At 39.1% G+C, this 18935-nt stretch overlaps 2 protein-coding genes across 5 annotated transcripts; both read left to right on the top strand.

Annotated features, from left to right (window-relative positions):
• Positions 1–501: 501 nt before the first annotated feature.
• Positions 502–9501, top strand: LOC129169443 (palmitoyltransferase ZDHHC20-B-like). 3 transcript variants are annotated; one of them, XM_054755854.1, is made up of 13 exons: positions 502–633; positions 1795–1821; positions 2291–2385; positions 5239–5359; positions 6847–6916; positions 7015–7047; positions 7603–7723; positions 7830–7965; positions 8064–8190; positions 8274–8360; positions 8441–8520; positions 8600–8646; positions 8729–9501. In XM_054755854.1, the coding sequence occupies exons 1-12, from the start codon at positions 516–518 to the stop codon at positions 8641–8643; spliced, it is 1059 nt and encodes a 352-aa protein (XP_054611829.1). In that variant the 5' UTR covers positions 502–515; the 3' UTR covers positions 8644–8646; positions 8729–9501. The 3 variants fall into 3 exon arrangements, with proteins under 3 accessions (XP_054611829.1, XP_054611830.1, XP_054611831.1); XM_054755855.1 differs by having other exon boundaries at positions 8732–9501; XM_054755856.1 differs by having other exon boundaries at positions 8304–8360.
• A 1094-nt stretch (positions 9502–10595) lies between these two features.
• LOC129169444 (organic solute transporter subunit alpha-like) lies at positions 10596–18473 on the top strand. 2 transcript variants are annotated; one of them, XM_054755857.1, is made up of 10 exons: positions 10596–10652; positions 10743–10847; positions 11101–11252; positions 11400–11473; positions 12792–12950; positions 13074–13185; positions 13260–13406; positions 15301–15406; positions 15494–15697; positions 17732–18473. In XM_054755857.1, exons 2-9 carry the CDS (start codon positions 10772–10774, stop codon positions 15655–15657), a joined length of 990 nt encoding a protein of 329 aa, XP_054611832.1. In that variant the 5' UTR covers positions 10596–10652; positions 10743–10771; the 3' UTR covers positions 15658–15697; positions 17732–18473. The 2 variants fall into 2 exon arrangements, with proteins under 2 accessions (XP_054611832.1, XP_054611834.1); XM_054755859.1 differs by having other exon boundaries at positions 10634–10652; positions 10920–11252.
• The last annotated feature ends 462 nt before the right edge of the window (positions 18474–18935 follow it).

The following is an 18935-nucleotide window of genomic DNA, read 5'->3' on the forward strand; positions in this document are numbered from 1 at the left end:
CAGTCACAGTCAGGAGATCGGGAGGATCTGGGTTGGAATCTCCGTTAGGCATCTCTGTGTGGAGTTTACATGTTCTTCCCGTGCGTGCGTGGGTTTTCTCCCACATTCCAATGGGTTAATTGGCGATTCCAAATTGTCCATAGGTATGAATGTGAGTGTGAATAGTTGTTTGTCTATATGTGCCCTGCGATTGGCTGGCGACCAGTCAGAGTGTACCCCCCCTGTCGCCTGAAGTCAGCTGAGATAGGCTCCAGCATACCCCCGCGACCCTAATGAGGAAAAGCGGCATCAAATTTTTTTCCTCATGTCCCCGCCATATATTTGTTAACCACGTGACCATTACTCTAATCCTATTTTAACTAAAATATTTAGTAAAGTTACGGTTTAAGTTTTGAGCGACTGTGAACGTTGAAATAATCTGCGCAAACTCGGGATGTCTGGGATTTGTAGTCCTTCCCCCTTTCACCAACACTGGCCGTGACGTCACTGGCTCCACAGTCCTTGACAGATTAAAGATGGCGCCCTCTCATACGCTAAGGTGTTGCAAGCGTACAATTAACTGGATACCTGTCCTATTTATCAACCTGGTCGTGGGATGGTCTTACTATGCTTATGTCGTGGAGCTTTGTGTTTGTAAGTAAAGCTATTTTTTGTCCGTTTTACATGAATAAAGCATACACGTAGGGCGGAGATGTGGTTGTGTTGACAGTTTCCCGGTTGCCAACTTTAGTCAGCTGTTGTAGTGTGATTTAAAAATCATGTGAGAGCTGCAAACCTGATGCGTTCATCGGTAATGTTTCCTTCGCTGTTGTTTTTCCATTTACTAAAGTGTTATTTTTGTCAGAAGAGTTCATGTAAGTCCCTGATTCATCTTTCAGGTACGAAGAGGAAGTCTAAGGGTATCTTGCATTGCTACAATAGGTTCCCTCTCCTATTACAAAACAAAACAACCAATATATTTTCAAAAGTGAATTCTGTCTTTGACAATGTATTTATTTGTAAAACAAAAAATCAAAAAATATCCTAATAATGTACCACATGGGAGGAGCTTGTAATATACAATACTAGGGCATTTCAATAAATGACAATGTCGTGCAAAATGTATTTGATTTCAGGAGTTCAGTGAAGGCAAAGAAAGGCTCAGTAAGTTTTTGCAGTTCATTTTTTGATCAGTGCGAACCAGTAGTTTATAATATTGAACAATTTTGTACATTTAATGAGATACAGGTTTGACTTTTAAACATTATTAAGAAATTAAATACATTCTCAATAACATTTTCACTTTTTCAAGCAAACTAAAGCATCTTTCAAAGATATCCTAATATTTCGAGGTGCGCTGTTATGGTTTTGTGAGTATTTTAGTAGTACACAACTGTACACAGTACCCTGTTTCATAAACAACACAGTCATTGAAATAAATAAGCATATTTTTGCTTGTTAAACAAACAGGCTCAGCATTCTTGAAAGCCAAGGCTGCCCATTAAAATGTGTTCACTGTCCTTCACTCACAGATGGCTTCTTATCTCAGCTGTCCCGTGGAACTGATGATACCATTATTTGCATGTAGATGTATTTTAGCAGCTGTGGTCAGGCGAGGGGCGCATCCCTGCTTTTTCAACAAAGCTCTCTCTCATTGGGAAGAGAGGTGGTGGTGGTGGTGGGGGGGCACTGCAGGCCGTGCCAGGCTGCTGCCACATGGTGCCAGGACTGGGTGGAGTGCAAAGTGGGATGTGAATGTATGCATTCTTGATAAGCACTAATATTTTGTCTGTTTTCTCTGTTTGTGTTATGTAGATACAATCCCAAACAATGCAGAGCGAAGTAAGTTTTTTCCTTATTTGTCTCTTTATTGTATGTATGTACTTTATTTATCCCACAGCGGGGATTGTAACTGCATTATAACTAGGGATGGGCATTTGACATTTTTTGTCGACTGCCAAAGGGCAAAATTATCAGTGAACTGCCAGTTGATGTGAGCTGTGTGTGCTCAACTTCCCATAGTTGATGTCATGTCAAAAAGTAGGGAATCAACAGGTTGAACCATGTAGGGCACTACATTGAGGTGAATCAACAATCAATTCAATGGTTTGATAATGGTTTCATGGTTTAATTCATCCTGAACATGCATATGAGTCAAACTGGAGCACATCACATAGTACAATTCACAATTCCACTCAATAGGCCGATTTATGAACCTTCAATTGATGCCCGTCCCTAGTTGTAACCTCGTATTACTAGCAAATATTACATCAGATACCAGTGTTGCTTCACCTTTGCTTCATCTCAACAGTCAGCTACTTGGTCATCTTCCACATTTTCTTCTTCATGTTCATATGGGCTTACTGGAAAACTATCTGGACAAGACCAGCTGAACCGTCAAAAGCGGTATGCCAGAACATACACGTTTTGCCTCCCAACATGAAATTGTATCTGAACGTGATAATAAAATAATAAACTGTCTTGGTTTGGCACATGAAAGTGCCTATACCTGCGCTCTTTTAATGACCAGCAGGAGACGACACCACGGGTTGCAATGACGATTGTAAGGACTTCCATTCAGTTAACTGACCAGTAGTCACCGGGTGTATGTGGTCGACAAAAGCAAATTAACGCCAGGGTATCTGATTAGCAAAGAACAGTGGCATTATTAGCTGTGGCTATTAGCAAAATCCTGATGTTTTTTTTTTTTAAATCTCTTTCATTAACTCCAGAAGATAGCGGTATTTGAAGTATCATGATGTGGTCAGCATCCAGCAGCTTTATCTACCTCTGCATGCATTTTAAAATGTTGTTGCGCTTCACAGCTGTTGGTGTGAAACTCACGTGTGTTACACTTGTTATTTATAATTACTGTAAATTTCGGTGTATAAGACGCTACTTTTTTCTTAAACTTTGAACCCTTCAGATTATTCAGCGGTGTGGCTAAATTCTAGTCTTGTGACATCTACTTTACTTCAGAATTACTATTAATTGTTTAATTACTGTGCCGCTCGCGAGTCAGTGAAGAAACGGTATCTCTTTCTTTGGCAGGAGCCAATCACAAGCTGTCAGTGCACTCACAACAAGCTTGCCAACCCATTGGAAATCACAGGAGGTCATTATATTGTCTATAACAGTATAACAACATAACAGTCTGACTCACGTTGTCTTGCTGAGAACAGAACTAAATTCATCACGCGGCACCTTAATACTCCCAAAGCACACCTCAGAAATATACAAACATGTACCAATACCAGTTTAAAATGAAAAATCCCAACATTTGAAAGTTTTCCTTAAGGCATTGCGTCTGAGCAATGCATTCACTGGGGCACCACAATGACATCATTAGGCTCCCTCTGGGCTCTGTGCTCCGGGCTCTTCTGGCTCGCTCCAGTGGACAGAGGCAGCATTGCAGTGCCATTCATCTATGTTGCTTGTCCTCCACTGAACTGCTGTTCTGACAGTAATGTATTATGGGTAGATGTTCAAATAGCTGCTGTTTATTTTAAACTCGTATTGGTACATGTAATGTATATTTCCTAGGTACCTTTTGAGTGTTTAGTTGCTGTGTGATGAGTTTAATGTTGTTGGTAAGATGAAACCGTGAGTCAGACTGTTATACTGAGTAATGACCTCCTGCAATTTCCAAATGGGTTGCTTGTTGTGAGTTTTTTCATAGCCCATGATTGGCTCCTGTCAAATAAGGAGCTGCCTGGTCCTCACGGACTTGTGCCTGCTGCAATATGTCATTCTATGATGTGGACAAGTGCGGCTTATATCTGAGCAAATCTGTTTTTTCCTCTCAATTTAGTGGGTGCATCTTATACACCGGTGCGGCTTATGCACCGGAACTTATGATAACTCATCCGCGGTGTCGTGCTGGATGAGCAGTTTGCTCCTTACCACGATTACAACATTGCCTTTGTTGCTGATGGGTTGTAATAAATACTTGTCTATAAATAACAATGTGGTCAGAGAGAGCTACGTTTTTCTTTCCACTTTCTCATGCACTCTAAATCATTAATGTAAAAGAAAATTAAGTTGTTACATACATAAGGAGTTTAAAAATTTTGTAAATAAGATTCTCTATCCAGTTATCGCCACCATCAATACTAAAAGTTAGCAAGCATGGACTCACAAACATGGAAAAATGGGCTGCCTGGGTTCCCAAAGTGAGGTACGCGTACCTCAAGGAGTATGCCAATTATAATAGGGGGTATGTGAATAAAAATGGAAAAACAGTTTGAGCCTAACACTCACAATTACGAGTGCGCCTGAATGCCTCACAGCGCAAGGAGAATGGAGCAGAAAGCAGACACAGCATGAAGTTGGCAATTGCTGTATGTGCGTCATATGAAGAAATAAGTAAGTTGGATGATATATATTTTGTACATTAAGAGTGTTTAATCTTGAAGATTTCATGTATATTGGTTCCAATCCTCGCACGGCGCAGCACTATGAATGGGGATTCCCCCTAAAATGAGGAATTATCGTCGGTTGTCTGTATTTTTGTACTTCAGATCCGGCTTTATTATGATTGTTAAACTTTCCCCTTCAATTGAAATTAATATGCAGACTTAAACCCGGAATTACTCTAAAAGGAATTAACCAATTGATTATGCTCAATATTTCTAAAAGAGGTGTAGGATGATTACTTATATTGCTCATGTGAAACTTTATCAAAATGTAATCATGTAAAATACACATTTTTGACCCGGAATTGCTATAAAATGAATTAACCAATTAATTCTGTTTGATATTCAAGTTAATTAAAATAAAAAGGTGTATGTTTTTATTATGCAGGAGTAGGGGTTACATGGCTTCAGGTCAAATGTCTTAACATTTGACTGTAAAAAGTTTGGGAACCACTGTTCTGCTGTACGTATTCTATTGCCGTTAATAACATAGTGCAAAGCATCCTAGGATTGCGCGCTATCAAGTTGAATCACGTAGGGTAACGTTTACAAGGGCCAAACCCACTAAAACTTGAGATAACAAACTGTCTTTGAACTCATTTACACATACCCAATTTCCAATGACATGCAGTGAGGTTCATAGCTGGTTAGGCACTGACGTATTTAATGTGCTCTAATTAATGTTAATACAGGTTGCTCATTGAGAGGATAACAAGAAAATCAAGAATACAATAGAATAGAATATTTCACATAGAACAATTCACTTTAGGTAAACACTGCTTAGGTGAATACGTCTGAATCTGTAGCACTTGAGTATCTTGTCTGACTGTCTTTTCTCTCTCAGTTCACCCTGCCAAGAGTGGAGAAGGAACTGTTCGAAAGAGAAGAGCGAGCCGAGATGCAACAAGAAATTTTGAAGAAGGTGGCGAGGAATTTACCTGTCTACACACGCACAGCAGGAGGAGGTGAGGTTTTTTTTTTTTTTTACTGCTGTAATAAAAAAATAACTATTATATTTGACATTGTGTTAGAATTCAAAGAAGCCGCTTAAGATCAGACCACCAGGCCAAGGACAGGTGCAAGGACACAGGAAGTGCAAACACCTTTTCATCATTAGTCATGATTGTACCTAGTTTGCACAATAGCTCTACAAACTAGGAGCTCAAGTTAAATTGTATATAAAAATTACACGAGACCGCCTGAACACTCTACATACAACAGGTGAAGTTTTTTAAAGCACAGGTTATTATGATATTTTATTGGATGCCACATCATATTAGTGTCCTACAACTTGAAAAAAGCAGTCGTAGCAGCAATGACAGCCCTCAAGTGGTCCATTTGTAAAGTGCCTTGAGATAACGTCTGTTGTGTCTGTTTTCGGTTCAATAATGTCCGTACAGTAATTAAGAGCTGCTGTTTTTCCTCGTAAGGCACAATAGGTTTATGTTTTTGCACAGGCGGACTAATTGGGCTCTGTGGACACACACTGTCTGTTCCACTCATAAACAACATGCGTAACATATTTTTATATCGGTGTCTTTAAATGGATAGTTCGGATTTTTTGACATGAAGTTGTATGACATCCCCATCAGCATTGTAGTCCAATAACAGAGGCTCACCCCCCCACTTGGTCTCCTAAGTCCACTTTTGGTCAGATTTCTGTGATGAAGAACATAGTTCCACTTAGTTGCTGGGGACAATTACTGTAATTAAAGAGTTTCTGTTATTGGACTACAACGCTGATGGGGATGTGATACTACTTCATGTCAAAAAATCCAAACTATCCCTTTAAAATAAAGAATCCGGAATGAAAAGCGTACTGACAGGTTCTTTGGTAAAGATTACATGTACATTCGTCCCTCGCCACATCGAGGTTCGAACATTTGCTCCTTCACTGGTTGACTATGGACTAGTCAAAGAATATTGAAAGACAAGTTATATATTGGATTCTGGTCACTAGGTGTCAGTAATGTTCCATTGATGAGACATGGCATTATATTACATTACCTTCACACCTCAGGGGATCAGCCATGGCATGTCCAACATGACATAGTGAAAAGAAGTTCTCCCATTCTGTGTGGTAATGGTACCACTTGCTTAAGTTTAGAATAAATAAATTGGAGGCTAACTAGTTAGCTCATTAGAATACTATGTTTAAATTGGCGGCCGGCATCAATGAAGGTAAACGTAACTTTAAATGTTAATTTAGCCATTTCATTTGTCATTTATATGCATTTGGGAAAAAAAAACAAAAAAACGAATACAAATGGACTCACTCGGTGTATGAATAACACGACAAGACACGCCATATTGTGCTCTAACCGGAGAATGTGCACAAACCGAGGCAAAATTGTGGAATAATTTTTCAGCGGTAACCAAAAACACATTAACCGGGGCGGACTCTGATCGAGGTTCCACTGCATTTATTCTCCTTGTTCTTGTTTCTACATAGCCATTCGATACTGCGACCACTGCCAGGTAGTTAAACCTGACCGATGCCACCACTGCTCCACCTGTGAGACGTAAGTACACATACTCATTATTCTACTGCCTCGTCCTGCTTTTTAGATTGTATAATCACATCTGTGTATCAAACTGCATATATTCCTTATTCTTCCAGGTGTGTGCTCAAAATGGACCATCACTGTCCCTGGTAAATTAGACCTTTCTGATCCACATCTTCATTTACAGTGTTTTTTTTTAGGTGTAGGTACCATTTCTATTACCAGAAAAGCACTCAGTAGCACACCAACCTTCAACAAGGTGCAAAGATTGTGGTCTGCATATCAACACAAATGATGATGTCAAAAAGCAGTTTAAAAGTACATTTTAAAAACAAATTTAGAATTCAAATTGTTACATGTATAGAAGTGAAAGTGCATGTTTCATAATGTTGACTTGTGCGATCACTTCATAACACTGCACTGCTGCAACTTTCAGGTTTTTGCAGTTTTCCAGTTGTTGTGTTTTATTTACATCATGTGGAGAACAATCTTCAGTGAGACAAAATTGCATCCTATAGCCATCTTTCATGGAAATCAGTACTGTAGTTTTTTTCTGTAATTAACTAAAAACAAATACCTCTCACCTTCATGTTCTGGCACTTGGCAGAGGTAATAATTCCACAATATCTGAAGCGTCTAATTTGATTTTTTTGTGTGAAACTCTTCCATTTTCAACATTCTGCCCTGTTTATGTATCATTTCAGGGTAAATAACTGTGTTGGCTTCTCAAACTACAAGTACTTTGTCTTGTTTTTGACTTACGCCTCACTCTACTGTGCAGTAATATGTGCTACAGTCATCCAGTACTTCATCAAATTCTGGACCGTAAGTACAGACCCTTTTCAAAAATAATCTTAATACTACTCGTGCCTGGTACTTCATAATTCATTATGTGCCCCCTAAAACCAGATGTCCCTCTTTCCCTCCATAGAAACAGCTTCCTGACACCCATTCAGCCAAATTCCACATATTGTTCTTGTTCTTTGTGGCGGCGCTGTTCTTCATCAGCATCTTGTCGCTCCTCAGCTACCACCTCTGGCTTGTAGGCAAGAACAGGACCACCATAGGTAGTTGCAGCTTTTGCATTATTCACTTTTATCCACTCCAGAGTCACTGCATGATTGTGCAATATACTGTAACTTCTGTTTTTTTTTTTTTTTTTCAGAGGCTTTTAGGGCTCCAGTGTTCACAAATGGTCCAGACAAAAATGGATTTTCTCTTGGCTTCAAGCGGAATGTAGCTGAGGTGTTTGGGGATGAGGCAAAGTACTTTATGTTTCCTGTTTTATCCAGGTAAATCTTGAGATATACATTTAAAATACATGATATGAATATGAATAAATACATGCAAGCTAAGGGTGTGTCTGTTTCATCAGTCTGGGGGACGGACATTCATTTGTTACCAGATTGGTGCACATCGATCCTGAACAGGCAAACAGTGTCCTGCAGCAAAATGGCAAAAGGTCTTTATTTCATTTATTGTTATTATATCATACGGGATGTATTTTCTTGTGGTTCATCTCCAATGTCACTTTCATTGCAGCCCTTTCATGGAGGAAACAAGCCCTAATGTGCTGGCCAATGATACACAACACATAGTGGATGAGGACAAAGAGAAAAATGGTACACTACAGTACTGTATAGACATATTTAAGTGTAATTTTATTCTGAAAAACACAATTCTATACTTTGGCTCTTTCAGGTGGAGTCCAGATAGTGTCGGTGGCCATGGAAAGCGAGCAATAAAAGGTACATAAAATGACATCATTAGTGTGGTATCTTTTTTCTTGTGTTTCTAAAAAAATATATGTATCTATTATTGTTGATCCAGCAGGTCAAATCAGGCACAACAGCAAAGACCTCACACGCTGCCTTGACCATCAGCACGTCCACAGGAGCCGGCCCCCGTCCTAAGCTAGGCTTTAACTGTCTCATTGTTGGTCCTTTTATTTAATGACTTTGTACGCTGCCAACACTGCTCTGAATGGCACCCTTTTTAGAGTAGCAGTAGCAGTGTGATCCAGAGATGATACACAGATTTTGCATTTTGTTTTGGTCCAAAGACATTAACAACATTCTGGTACTGCTTTACTCTCCAAGCCAATGTGTGTGTTTTTTTTAACTCCACTGATTGAACGCCTACGATTTAGTATTACACTAGCATCAATAATTACACTTAGTTTGCCTCAGTCAGACTTAATCATTTCTTATTAATGGATCAGGAGTGAGGACTACTGCCAACCATGTGTGCAATATGTCTGACAAGATTCAGCACAGTAAAGTCACTTTTTATCTGGTTTCAGTTTACATCAAATGATTTTTATGTTTACAATGTCAAATTATGTATTTTTATATGTATGTACATAAATTAAGTGTACTGGTATGAGAACTGGATCAAGTTTAACTGCTATGAAATAGTAACAATAATAATGTCCCATTCCACGTACATATTTTAACACCGAGCTACCAACAACTGCTCTATTTACATTTGTAAATTATTGATGTTGTATAAAAATGTGAATAAAATACTTGTACATGTTTGTTGAAAATAAGCTGAAATCCTATTTTGAAAAAATACTGTAATAAAAACTAAATTGCTATTATATGGTCAGCCTTTTAAATTAATATTTTGCTCAGGCACTTTTTTTGTGTAGAAGTACGTCCATCTGGCATGTTTTGACTCAGAATATTTGCTCACTCTTCCTTGCAAATGCGCTCCAAATCCGTCTGATTGTGAGGGCATGGCTTTGGGTCACCCCACATGCTTCCAAATTGACTCAGTGCTGTGATTGTTAATCTTATTCTGGCTACGCCGTTTTCCTCTGACTGTCCTTGGTCAAGATGTTTGTTGACTTATTTTGCTGTCAAGGGTTATAGTAGTTGTAATAATGCAAATAGGTTTAATTACAGTATACCATTCAAGGAGTTGTAGTTAATCTTCGGTCCTTTAGGTGGCAGTATAGGGTGTTATAGAGGTCCTTACTGCCAAACAAATGAAGTAGAGCAGCGCGCAGGCCTCCATCAAGGCTGAACAATAATGATAGTAATGCATTCTCCCTTCTACAGTATGAAATGTTTGTTAAACACTTAAATAAGTAGCAACTGGCGGTTTGATTGGTAGAAGTTGTCCTTGATACGGTGCCACTCCTGTCCTCAAGGTGGCAATATTGTGCGTTACAAAGTGATCGCTAACTGGAAAAACGAGGTATCCACAATCATAAATACCAACTATTAAAAAAAAATGCATTGGGCTACACCAGCAATTCTTTTCATAATATTTTGGAGTTATTAGCATTGTGACCAAAACTTCAGCTTTCATCACATACAGTAGAGGTCAGGTCAGTAGAGGTAAGTATACCGTACTTAAATTGAATGGCGCTGAAAATGTCAAATCAAAAAAGACGTCTACCACTGTTGACCAAGTTATTTGAGCCTGCAAAAATATACAGTATGTTATAAATAATGTATAAATTGGATATTCCTAACAGTCCTTTAGCCTTTTTTTTTTTTTTTTACACCTTTTTCTTACTGGAAAGCCACACGCCCAGCCAAAGTTCACGCGTGCTGTAACGTTCACTGCCTCTTTTGTGGTGCCATTTTAATGACTGCGACTCTGTGAATGAATGAGTGACAGTTACTTATGAAGGGGTTCTCATAAACTTGTAATTTCTTACTGTGTCATCACGACAGGCCTCCTTAAAAGCGGCATGAAGGTTAAAGTACGCTTCACTAGAACTCACTTCACAATCTGCCATGTGAGTGAAAAGATAGTTTTGTTACACTTTAATTCACGGTTTGATCAGCACTTATGAAGATATAATTACGGGACAGTTTTGTGCTCTTAGTGAACAATTGAAGAGGAACATCAGGAACCATGGAGGAAGCAGACAACAGCACCATTGATCCAGCATGTTTACAGGAGCCCCCGTTGGCAATGGATGTGATAAAGCGTAAGTAGCTCCTTATCACGCAGGCCACACTGAGCAGCCTCAAATGTGTCTTATGATTCTGCTTTTTTGTAGATTGTCTTCACTTTCTGCACCTCTCAGCTCAAAATAACTGCAGCAACAACAGGCTTTTGTGTTGAAATATGCCTCTTCTACGAATCAGGCTTACAATTTATCCTGCTGCTGTGATATTTCTATTTTCATGTACACTTTATGCTGACTCCACTCTTTGCTCTTTTTGTGGTGGTCCAATCAGAGCTAGATGCGTTTGGGATGTGCCTGTACGCCATGCTCACCTTCATGTCCTGCATCTCCCTGCTGCTCTACCTGGAGCAGTGTGTTTACATTTACAAGAATCTGCCCTACCCCAAAAAGGCCACCATCATGTGGGTCAATGGAGCTGCTCCGGTAAGCATTCCTTCACCTGCTCCTCGTAAATATTATTCATGGCGGTTTTGTTATTTCTCTATTAAAGAGATCTTCTTAAAAAAATGCAAAAAAAAAAGAAAGTTTAATAATAAAAGGGTCATTTATGCTTTTTGGTCCCTATTTCAGGTCATCGCCACCATGTCTTGTTTCGGTATGTGGATCCCGAGGGCCGTCATGTTCACAGATATGACGTCTAACTGGTGTGTTTTTTTGCCTCCAGGTTATGACAATCTATCGATTTAATTATTTCAATTTCAATTACTTGAATTATTTTGAGTGAGTGATTTTATGGCAAGAAAGTGGCAAATTTCTTGTAATTTTTTAACAGTTTTGTTAAAAATATGAGGATTTCTTATATGTGTATTATTTGAATATTTTAAACATGTGCAAGTATTTGTATTATATTTATTGTTTTTGCTTTTTTAACATTTCAAAAATTATTCATATCACTGAGAGTTTTGAACTATGCATAGATATTAGATATTTAGCTATACAGGTGGTCCTTGGTTTATGGAGTTCAATGTTAAAGCGTTTTGTGGTTACCTACCTGCTCCCATAAATTAATAAAAAATGTAATTTTGGTCCATAAACGCAACACTTGCTTCAGAACTAGTTACAGCACGGTGTGCTGCGGTTTCGCATACACTGTGTGCTCAATGGCCGCACTTGCTTCAATCGCTTGACTGCCGCGACCATCATTAAGCATTAATGACCTTGTAAGGATTACGGGGAGGTGGTCGATCAACAATCTCTTCAATGCAAAAAACAAACGGGCTCCTGTCGGCTGAACCACGCCAAAACAATGTCACAAACTCAATTGTCCTCGACGCATGCAACTGTCCTCCTGTCGGACAGACACACACACACACACACACACACAGTCAGGACTCATGTAACGTTTACAAACACTCGGAAATCAGCCAATGCAAGTGACAGTAACAACTAGGTAGTGCGGTGGTGTTATTATTAACATGGGAAGGCTGCTCATAGCTTAGGCTTTTTTTTGTATTCCTTTTTCATTTAATACATTTAATAATAATATTTAGTGTTATTACTGTATTTTATGTCCTTCATGTGTTCTGTGTACAGTGTGAGTGACATAGGAGTTATTTATTATTATTATTGAGGTATAAGAGCCGACTTACACCAAAACTCCACCTACTGTACATCACGGTCTAGGAACAGAACTCGTATGTAACCCGAGGATCACCTGTACCTGTGTTGAGAAAGGATATTAATTATATTAGATGTGGAATATTAAAATATTCGAGAAAAAAACAAAAAACTGTATTAATGCCAATAAGTCTTTAAGTCTTTTTTCACTGTCTTATAAATAATTTCCTATAATTTCCTGGTAAAACTGGAGATTCAAACATATTCTCAAACACTTGATGAATGATTACACATGCAAAGAGCAAAGAGCATACCTCAAACTACCTTACATGAAATCCTGAAACACTATAGAATTGTAGTTCAGTTGTAATTTGGTATTTTAGTTTTAAGCGTCTTTCTCTGTAGTTATTTTGCAGTGGTGGTGTACAAAGTGTTGGTCCTTCTGGTGGAGGAGTTGGGCGGCAGCAGTGTATTTCTGAAGCGCTTTTCTGGCAAAACCTTCAGGATCTCCACAGGGCCGTGCTGCTGCTGCTGCCTGTGTTTACCTCGTGTGCCCATGTCACGGTACTGAACCGCTCATGCAGCACAACACCGGCTGTAGCGATCCATTGAATGTTCTACTGGTTTTGCTGACTTTATCATCACGCTTTTGTCTAATACGGCACATTTTATTATCTCATCTTGAAGGCGAATGCTATTTCTGCTAAAGTTGGGAGCACTTCAGTATGCCATCCTGAAGACGGTGCTCAGTGTTCTCTCCATTGTACTGTGGACAAACGGCAACTTTGACCTGTCAGACGTAAGGTTTAATCCCTTAATTCCATATGATTGCATCGAGGGAGCTTGACTTGAAAATGAGTATTTGGTTTTCAGCTGGAGATCACAGGCACAGCAATTTGGATCAACCCATTCATCGGTGTTCTCACCATTACCTCCTTGTGGCCTGTGGCCATCGTGTTCATGAACACCAACAGCTTTTTACGCGGGATCAATATTGTGCCCAAGTATGCCATGTACCAAGTGAGTACACACGTGCAATTCGCTATGAATGACGTCACAATGTTAGGTACACCTGCACACTCTAATGAGGATAGGTAGATACGGGTTATGATTACGGTTTCCAGTTACAGCAATTACATAAAATCACTTGAATCACATCGCAAGCATTGCAACGTAGGAACGGTCTGCCTGCTCAGTACAATATGAACAGTTCATGGCGAGCGGTGCATTTGGTCCCCGGGCCTTCAGTGGGGACTTAAGCGACCCAGTCAATCTCTTAATACCACTATCATGTCACATTTATACAAATCAATAATCAATAATCATCACCAATAATATCATAAATAATGTGGAAATAGCGTGGAAGTCTGGGCTTCCACACTGAGACCGCTGCCCCCGCGACCTGGACCCGGATAAGCGCTGGAAAATGGATGGATGAATCTACAAAAACCCAGTATGATGATGCGTGGCATTACAGAATTGGGAATGAATACAATTATTACTAATGCAACAAACTCAGTTAACCCATTATCTTCAAATACGTCGTCTCTAAACAACTCCAAACCTCTACACTATAACATCCGTAGCCGTATTCATCTAATAACATGACAAAAATATAAAAAAAAATGTAATAAAATACACCATCCTTACCACTCGCTCGTAAGAACTTGTCTGGAAGCCTTCCAGTGGAAGTGGCGAACAAATACCGTCCCAGGCTGACTTGCATATAAAATGTATGTATGCAATGTACATAAGATTGTTTGTTCAGTTTCTTGTCTAATTTTATGCCTGGTACAAATAAAGGTACATTTGTTTGGACAAATATTTTGATGACAACAAAAATAGCTAGAGTTTAAAAAATAGAGTTGAATTTTTTGGCAGTACAATGCCATTGCTGTAGATGTGAGAACTTAAGTGGTTATTGGTTCTTATCAAGAAATATCAGCTCTTAAACTCTTATGAACTATGTTTTGTTGTCATTCGTTTAGTCATCATTAGTCTTTAGTTGTACCACGCGTTCGAATGAACAAGAAACTGAAGAAACAAGGTGGTCTAATAACTTTTCCCATGACTGTATGTATAAATTCATTTATTCATATAACGAACACAGAACAATGAACAATACCGTGTCTGTTGTCAATTAAGCATTGTGCTGTTCATGTGAGGAGGCGTTCAAGCGCGCTGGTAACTTGTGTTAGGCATACTGTAGGCTTTCAGACGTCAACCAATCAAAGGATGGAAAAATGCTGACGTTACTGTACGCCTGCTGGCTGGCCCCGTGAGGCGATTTTGAAATTTGACTGGTTGAAGAACCAGCCCCATTACTTCTATGGTTCAAGTGACATGGGCCAGCACTCTTGATTATGAAGGCCCTGGGCAGATTACACTGACATGGCAACACATAGAAGCTGAAATCAGATTGGACAAAAACATCTAAACTACACATACACAGACTGGAAGCAACCAAGAAAACTGCTGGGAATATACAGAAGTAATACAGTTTCATGGAACAACTACTAGAATTGAAGTTGTAAATGTAGGTCAGTGCTTCTGATAGTGTTTAGGCCGGCAGAGAAGGCTTTGCTGGCCCTTCGGGCACACAACTGTTAGCAGTACAATTATGTAAACATCAATTACATACACAAGTTAATTTTAAACTTGTTAAACTTCGTTTTAAGCTTGCATGGCAGTTAGGAAAGCTACAATGTTACTTGAACCATTTCCTGTACAGTTTTGTGGTGGCAGCAATGTGAGCCTGAAACAAGTGCATTCACTTTCCATTATTTCCTGTGGGAAAACACTTTGAAATTAGACCAGCTTGGACGTCAGCCAGCATCACAGAACAGCTTATAGAACTTATAATATAATGCTCAAACTGAGCATGCCGCTAACAAAATGTTGCTTTCATCCATAGCTCATACTTGTATTAAGCCAGCTGCAAACATCCATCATCAACATCCTGGCTCTGGACGGAACCATCGCATGCTCCCCTCCCTTCTCTTCACAGGCCCGTGGATCCAGTAAGAAACATTTCTAGAAGTCTATTTTTTATAGTCTTGCCTTTGGCATGCCATGAACCAAATCCGTTTCTGGCTGTTATGCCGCAGTGCTAAGTCAGCAGATGATGATCATGGAGATGTTCATCATCACCCTGGTCACTCGCTTCTTCTATCGTCGCACTTATGACACGCTTTCCTGTGAGGCACATGACAACGACCACCAGAAGGACAGAGTTTCCCTGCAAGCTGCTCACATGGAGCATGACGTCTGAACGAGTGCAGTAAAAGAGGAAAAGAGGCTCTTTATACGAGGTACCAGCAACAGGTTTTGTGCTCCAACACTACCTCATTGTCACCATCTTCATGCTAAGAATCCATGTGTTATTTTGAGTAGTTCAGCAAGCAGTATTCACCAACTTGAATCAGTCCTTCTCAATGTCAAAGAGTCAATTCACTGATTCTCATCTGAATAAATGATATAATCACTCCACTTTAAAAGGGAGCCACAGCAAGTCGGCTCTTATCAGGCGTTAACTCAACCATAAATAAAGAAGCGAAACGAAGAAGTAACAAAAAAACCTGAAACAGTACATATTGTTCTGTGTTTTAATAAATCTTCCGTGCTTTACAAGATGCACTGAAGGTTGTAGGTAGATTTTTAAGCTTGCATGTGACATGAAAATAGCCAACATGCGTAATGTACTGTATATTTACTGGGCACATCATTAGGTACGGTAGCTGCATCATACTGCTCTTTGGGTATTTGAAAAGCGCTTTATAACTAACTCCAAAACATTTTTTTTTTTTACCATTGTCTTTTTAAAGGCAGTATTCATTTGGTACTACTCTTGTATTGGATCACATTAGATCAGGGGTGCCCATTACATCAAGCAAGGTTGATGGCGAAGGTAGTTTGGGTCGATTGCATAAATGCCACTTTGTCGATGTCATATGACATCAGCTGACATCACAGCCCCCCTCCTGATTGATGCTACCCCGCGGCAAAGTCAGTTGTCTGATGGCTTTGCTTCAAGTCATGCACTCCACTACAGAAATGCATGTTTTCTACACTTCCATTTTGTAAACTGTTATTTCATTAGTGATTGGAAAAGGTGCCTATTGCTGAAAACATTTTAATTTGCTGCCTTGACTTTGGCTGCGTTGTCTTTTGCATAATCCTTTTCAGTTCTCGTATATTGGTAATGTTTGACAGCAAATGCTAACTGGTCGTAATACATGAACTGTGTGTTTAATGAACGCCACTTAGCTCTTTTGACTGACATATTATTGGTACTCAGGTTATGCACACAACTATTGAGGAATTATGTCTAATTATCTTTAGTGTTTAGAATAGTTAGAATAGTTCAAGGTTTACCAGTTTACCATGTTTTATATTAAGAGATGTCGACTTGTAACTTGCTGAAAAAGTGCGTGCACCCCTGATATACATGTACAACGTAAATAAATACTCATATATATTTATTATATGTATAAATGTTTTTTATATTTATAGTAGGAGGTTTTTTATTATGAATTTATTATTAATAACATTTGCCAACGTCCTTCTGGGTCCAGATTTGCACCTCTCAGCACTGACAAACCTGTTTATGTTTTGCATTATGTACTGTATGTGCAAGTCCAGCTTAGTTTACTTTGGAGGGTGTAAAATTTAAATGTTATTTCATCATCAAGTGTTGCTCTGCATCATGCTCACGTCAAACCTTTTGGTGTCTGTGAACAAAAGGCTACAGGTTTATTTAAAGAGTGCTGGCCCACTTATACAAACATCAGAGCAGGGAATAATACACTGTTTCCTTGTGATGTGGATGAGGCAGCAGCTTTTCTTGCTGTTTTTCTAATGACCACAGGAGGGCGCGTTCCACTTGGAAACTGAAACTAAAGACGTATCCCCTCCGGCTCCCCTGTACTTAATATGACTCATTTATAAACTCATTTACATGCAGGGCCTCGTGCAGAGATAATTAAGAGGCATAAAATAGTTATTTCAGAGAGGTTTGCTTGCAAGCAAGCTCGTTATAGTTATTTTCATTGCATGTAATGATATGCATTTATTATTTGTATGCTGTATGATTAATTAAATTATATGTATATGTATGTATGAAAATATGTATGTAAATTTAAAAAAATTAACCTAACATGCATGTTTTTGGAATGAGGGAGGAATAATTAGGTAAATATGTACGTTAATTTAGTTGTCATTCAGCCACATTGGAGGGTTTTCGAGCATGAAGTGCCTTTTTAAGGTCATGCCACAGCATCTCAATAGGATTCAGGTCAGGACTTGGACTAGGCCACTCCAAAGTCTTCATTTTGTTTTTCCTTCAGCCATTCAGAGGTGGACTTGCTGGTGTGTTTTGGATCATTGTCCTGCTGCAGAACCCAAGCTGGTTTCAGCTTGACGTCATGAACGGATGGAAGGACATTCTCCAAGATTTTTTGGTACACAGCAGAATTCATGGTTCCATTTATCACAGCAAGTCTTCCAGGTCGTGAAGCAGCAAAACAGCCCGATACCATCACACTACCTCCACCATATTTTACTGTTGGTATGATGCTCTTTTTCTGACATGTGGCGTTACTTTTACTCCAGATGTAATGGGACACACACCTTCCAAAAAGTTAAACTTTTGTCTCGTCGGACCGCAGAGTATTTTCCCAAAGGCCTTGGGGATCATCAAGATGCTTTTTGGTAAAATTGAAGGTCTTGGGGATCATCAAGATGCTTTTTGGGAAAATTGAGACAAGCCTTAGAGTTCTTTTTGTTCAGCAGTGGTTTTTGTACTGGAACTCTGCCATGCAGGTCGTTTTTGCCCAGTGTCTTTCTTATGGTGGCGTCGTTAACACTGACCTTAACTGAAGCAGGTGAGGCCTGCAGTTCTTTGGATGTTGTTTTGGGGTCTTTTGTGACATCTAGGGTGAGTCTTCGATGAGCTCTTGGGGTAATTTGGCCGGCCACTCTCGGGAAGGTTCACCACTGTTCCATGTTTTTGCCATTTGTGGATAATGGCTCTCATTGTGGTTCGCTGGAGTCCCAAAGCTTTGGAAATGACTTTATAACCTTTTCCAAACTGATAGATCTCAGTTAAATTATGTTTTAACAGGGGGGCAGTAATTTTTTCACACAAGGCCGTGTAGGTTTGGATTTTTTTTCTCCCTTAATAATAAAAATTTGGATTTAAAAACTGCATTTTGTGTTCAGTTGTGTTGTCATTGACTAATATTTAAATTTGTTTGAAGCATTTCAGTATGACATGCGTGTAAAAATAAAAGAAATCAGGAAGGGGGCAAACACTTTTTCACACCACTGTATACAAATACGCATATATAATAGATTCCTTTTCTTGTTTTGCCATGTATATTGTATATTCTGTACTTGCCAGAAGCTAATACAATATTTTACATACATACAGTAGAACATTCGACTCAGTTGATTCCTATTCTCAGAGACTGGTTGGTTTCCACTTTTATGTAATCTTTCTCAACAACTTGATTTAAAGCTGTTGAAGTGTTCAAGGGACTGCCTCTCAAC

This window comes from Dunckerocampus dactyliophorus, chromosome 16, assembly GCF_027744805.1.
Source record: "Dunckerocampus dactyliophorus isolate RoL2022-P2 chromosome 16, RoL_Ddac_1.1, whole genome shotgun sequence".
NCBI lineage: Eukaryota > Metazoa > Chordata > Actinopteri > Syngnathiformes > Syngnathidae > Dunckerocampus > Dunckerocampus dactyliophorus.

What these genes read in the sequence shown, in the direction of transcription:
- LOC129169443 (XM_054755854.1), top strand. Translation starts at nt 516, where the DNA reads ATGGCGCCCTCTCATACGCTAAGGTGTTGCAAGCGTACAATTAACTGG. An exon ending in ATGTTTCCTGTTTTATCCAG is followed by an intron (nt 8,191 to 8,273) that starts GTAAATCTTGAG and finishes CTGTTTCATCAG; the next exon opens with TCTGGGGGACGGACATTCAT. An exon ending in CTGCAGCAAAATGGCAAAAG is followed by an intron (nt 8,361 to 8,440) that starts GTCTTTATTTCA and finishes CTTTCATTGCAG; the next exon opens with CCCTTTCATGGAGGAAACAA.
- LOC129169444 (XM_054755857.1), top strand. Translation starts at nt 10,772, where the DNA reads ATGGAGGAAGCAGACAACAGCACCATTGATCCAGCATGTTTACAGGAG. An exon ending in GGGTCAATGGAGCTGCTCCG is followed by an intron (nt 11,253 to 11,399) that starts GTAAGCATTCCT and finishes TCCCTATTTCAG; the next exon opens with GTCATCGCCACCATGTCTTG. An exon ending in ACAGATATGACGTCTAACTG is followed by an intron (nt 11,474 to 12,791) that starts GTGTGTTTTTTT and finishes CTTTCTCTGTAG; the next exon opens with TTATTTTGCAGTGGTGGTGT.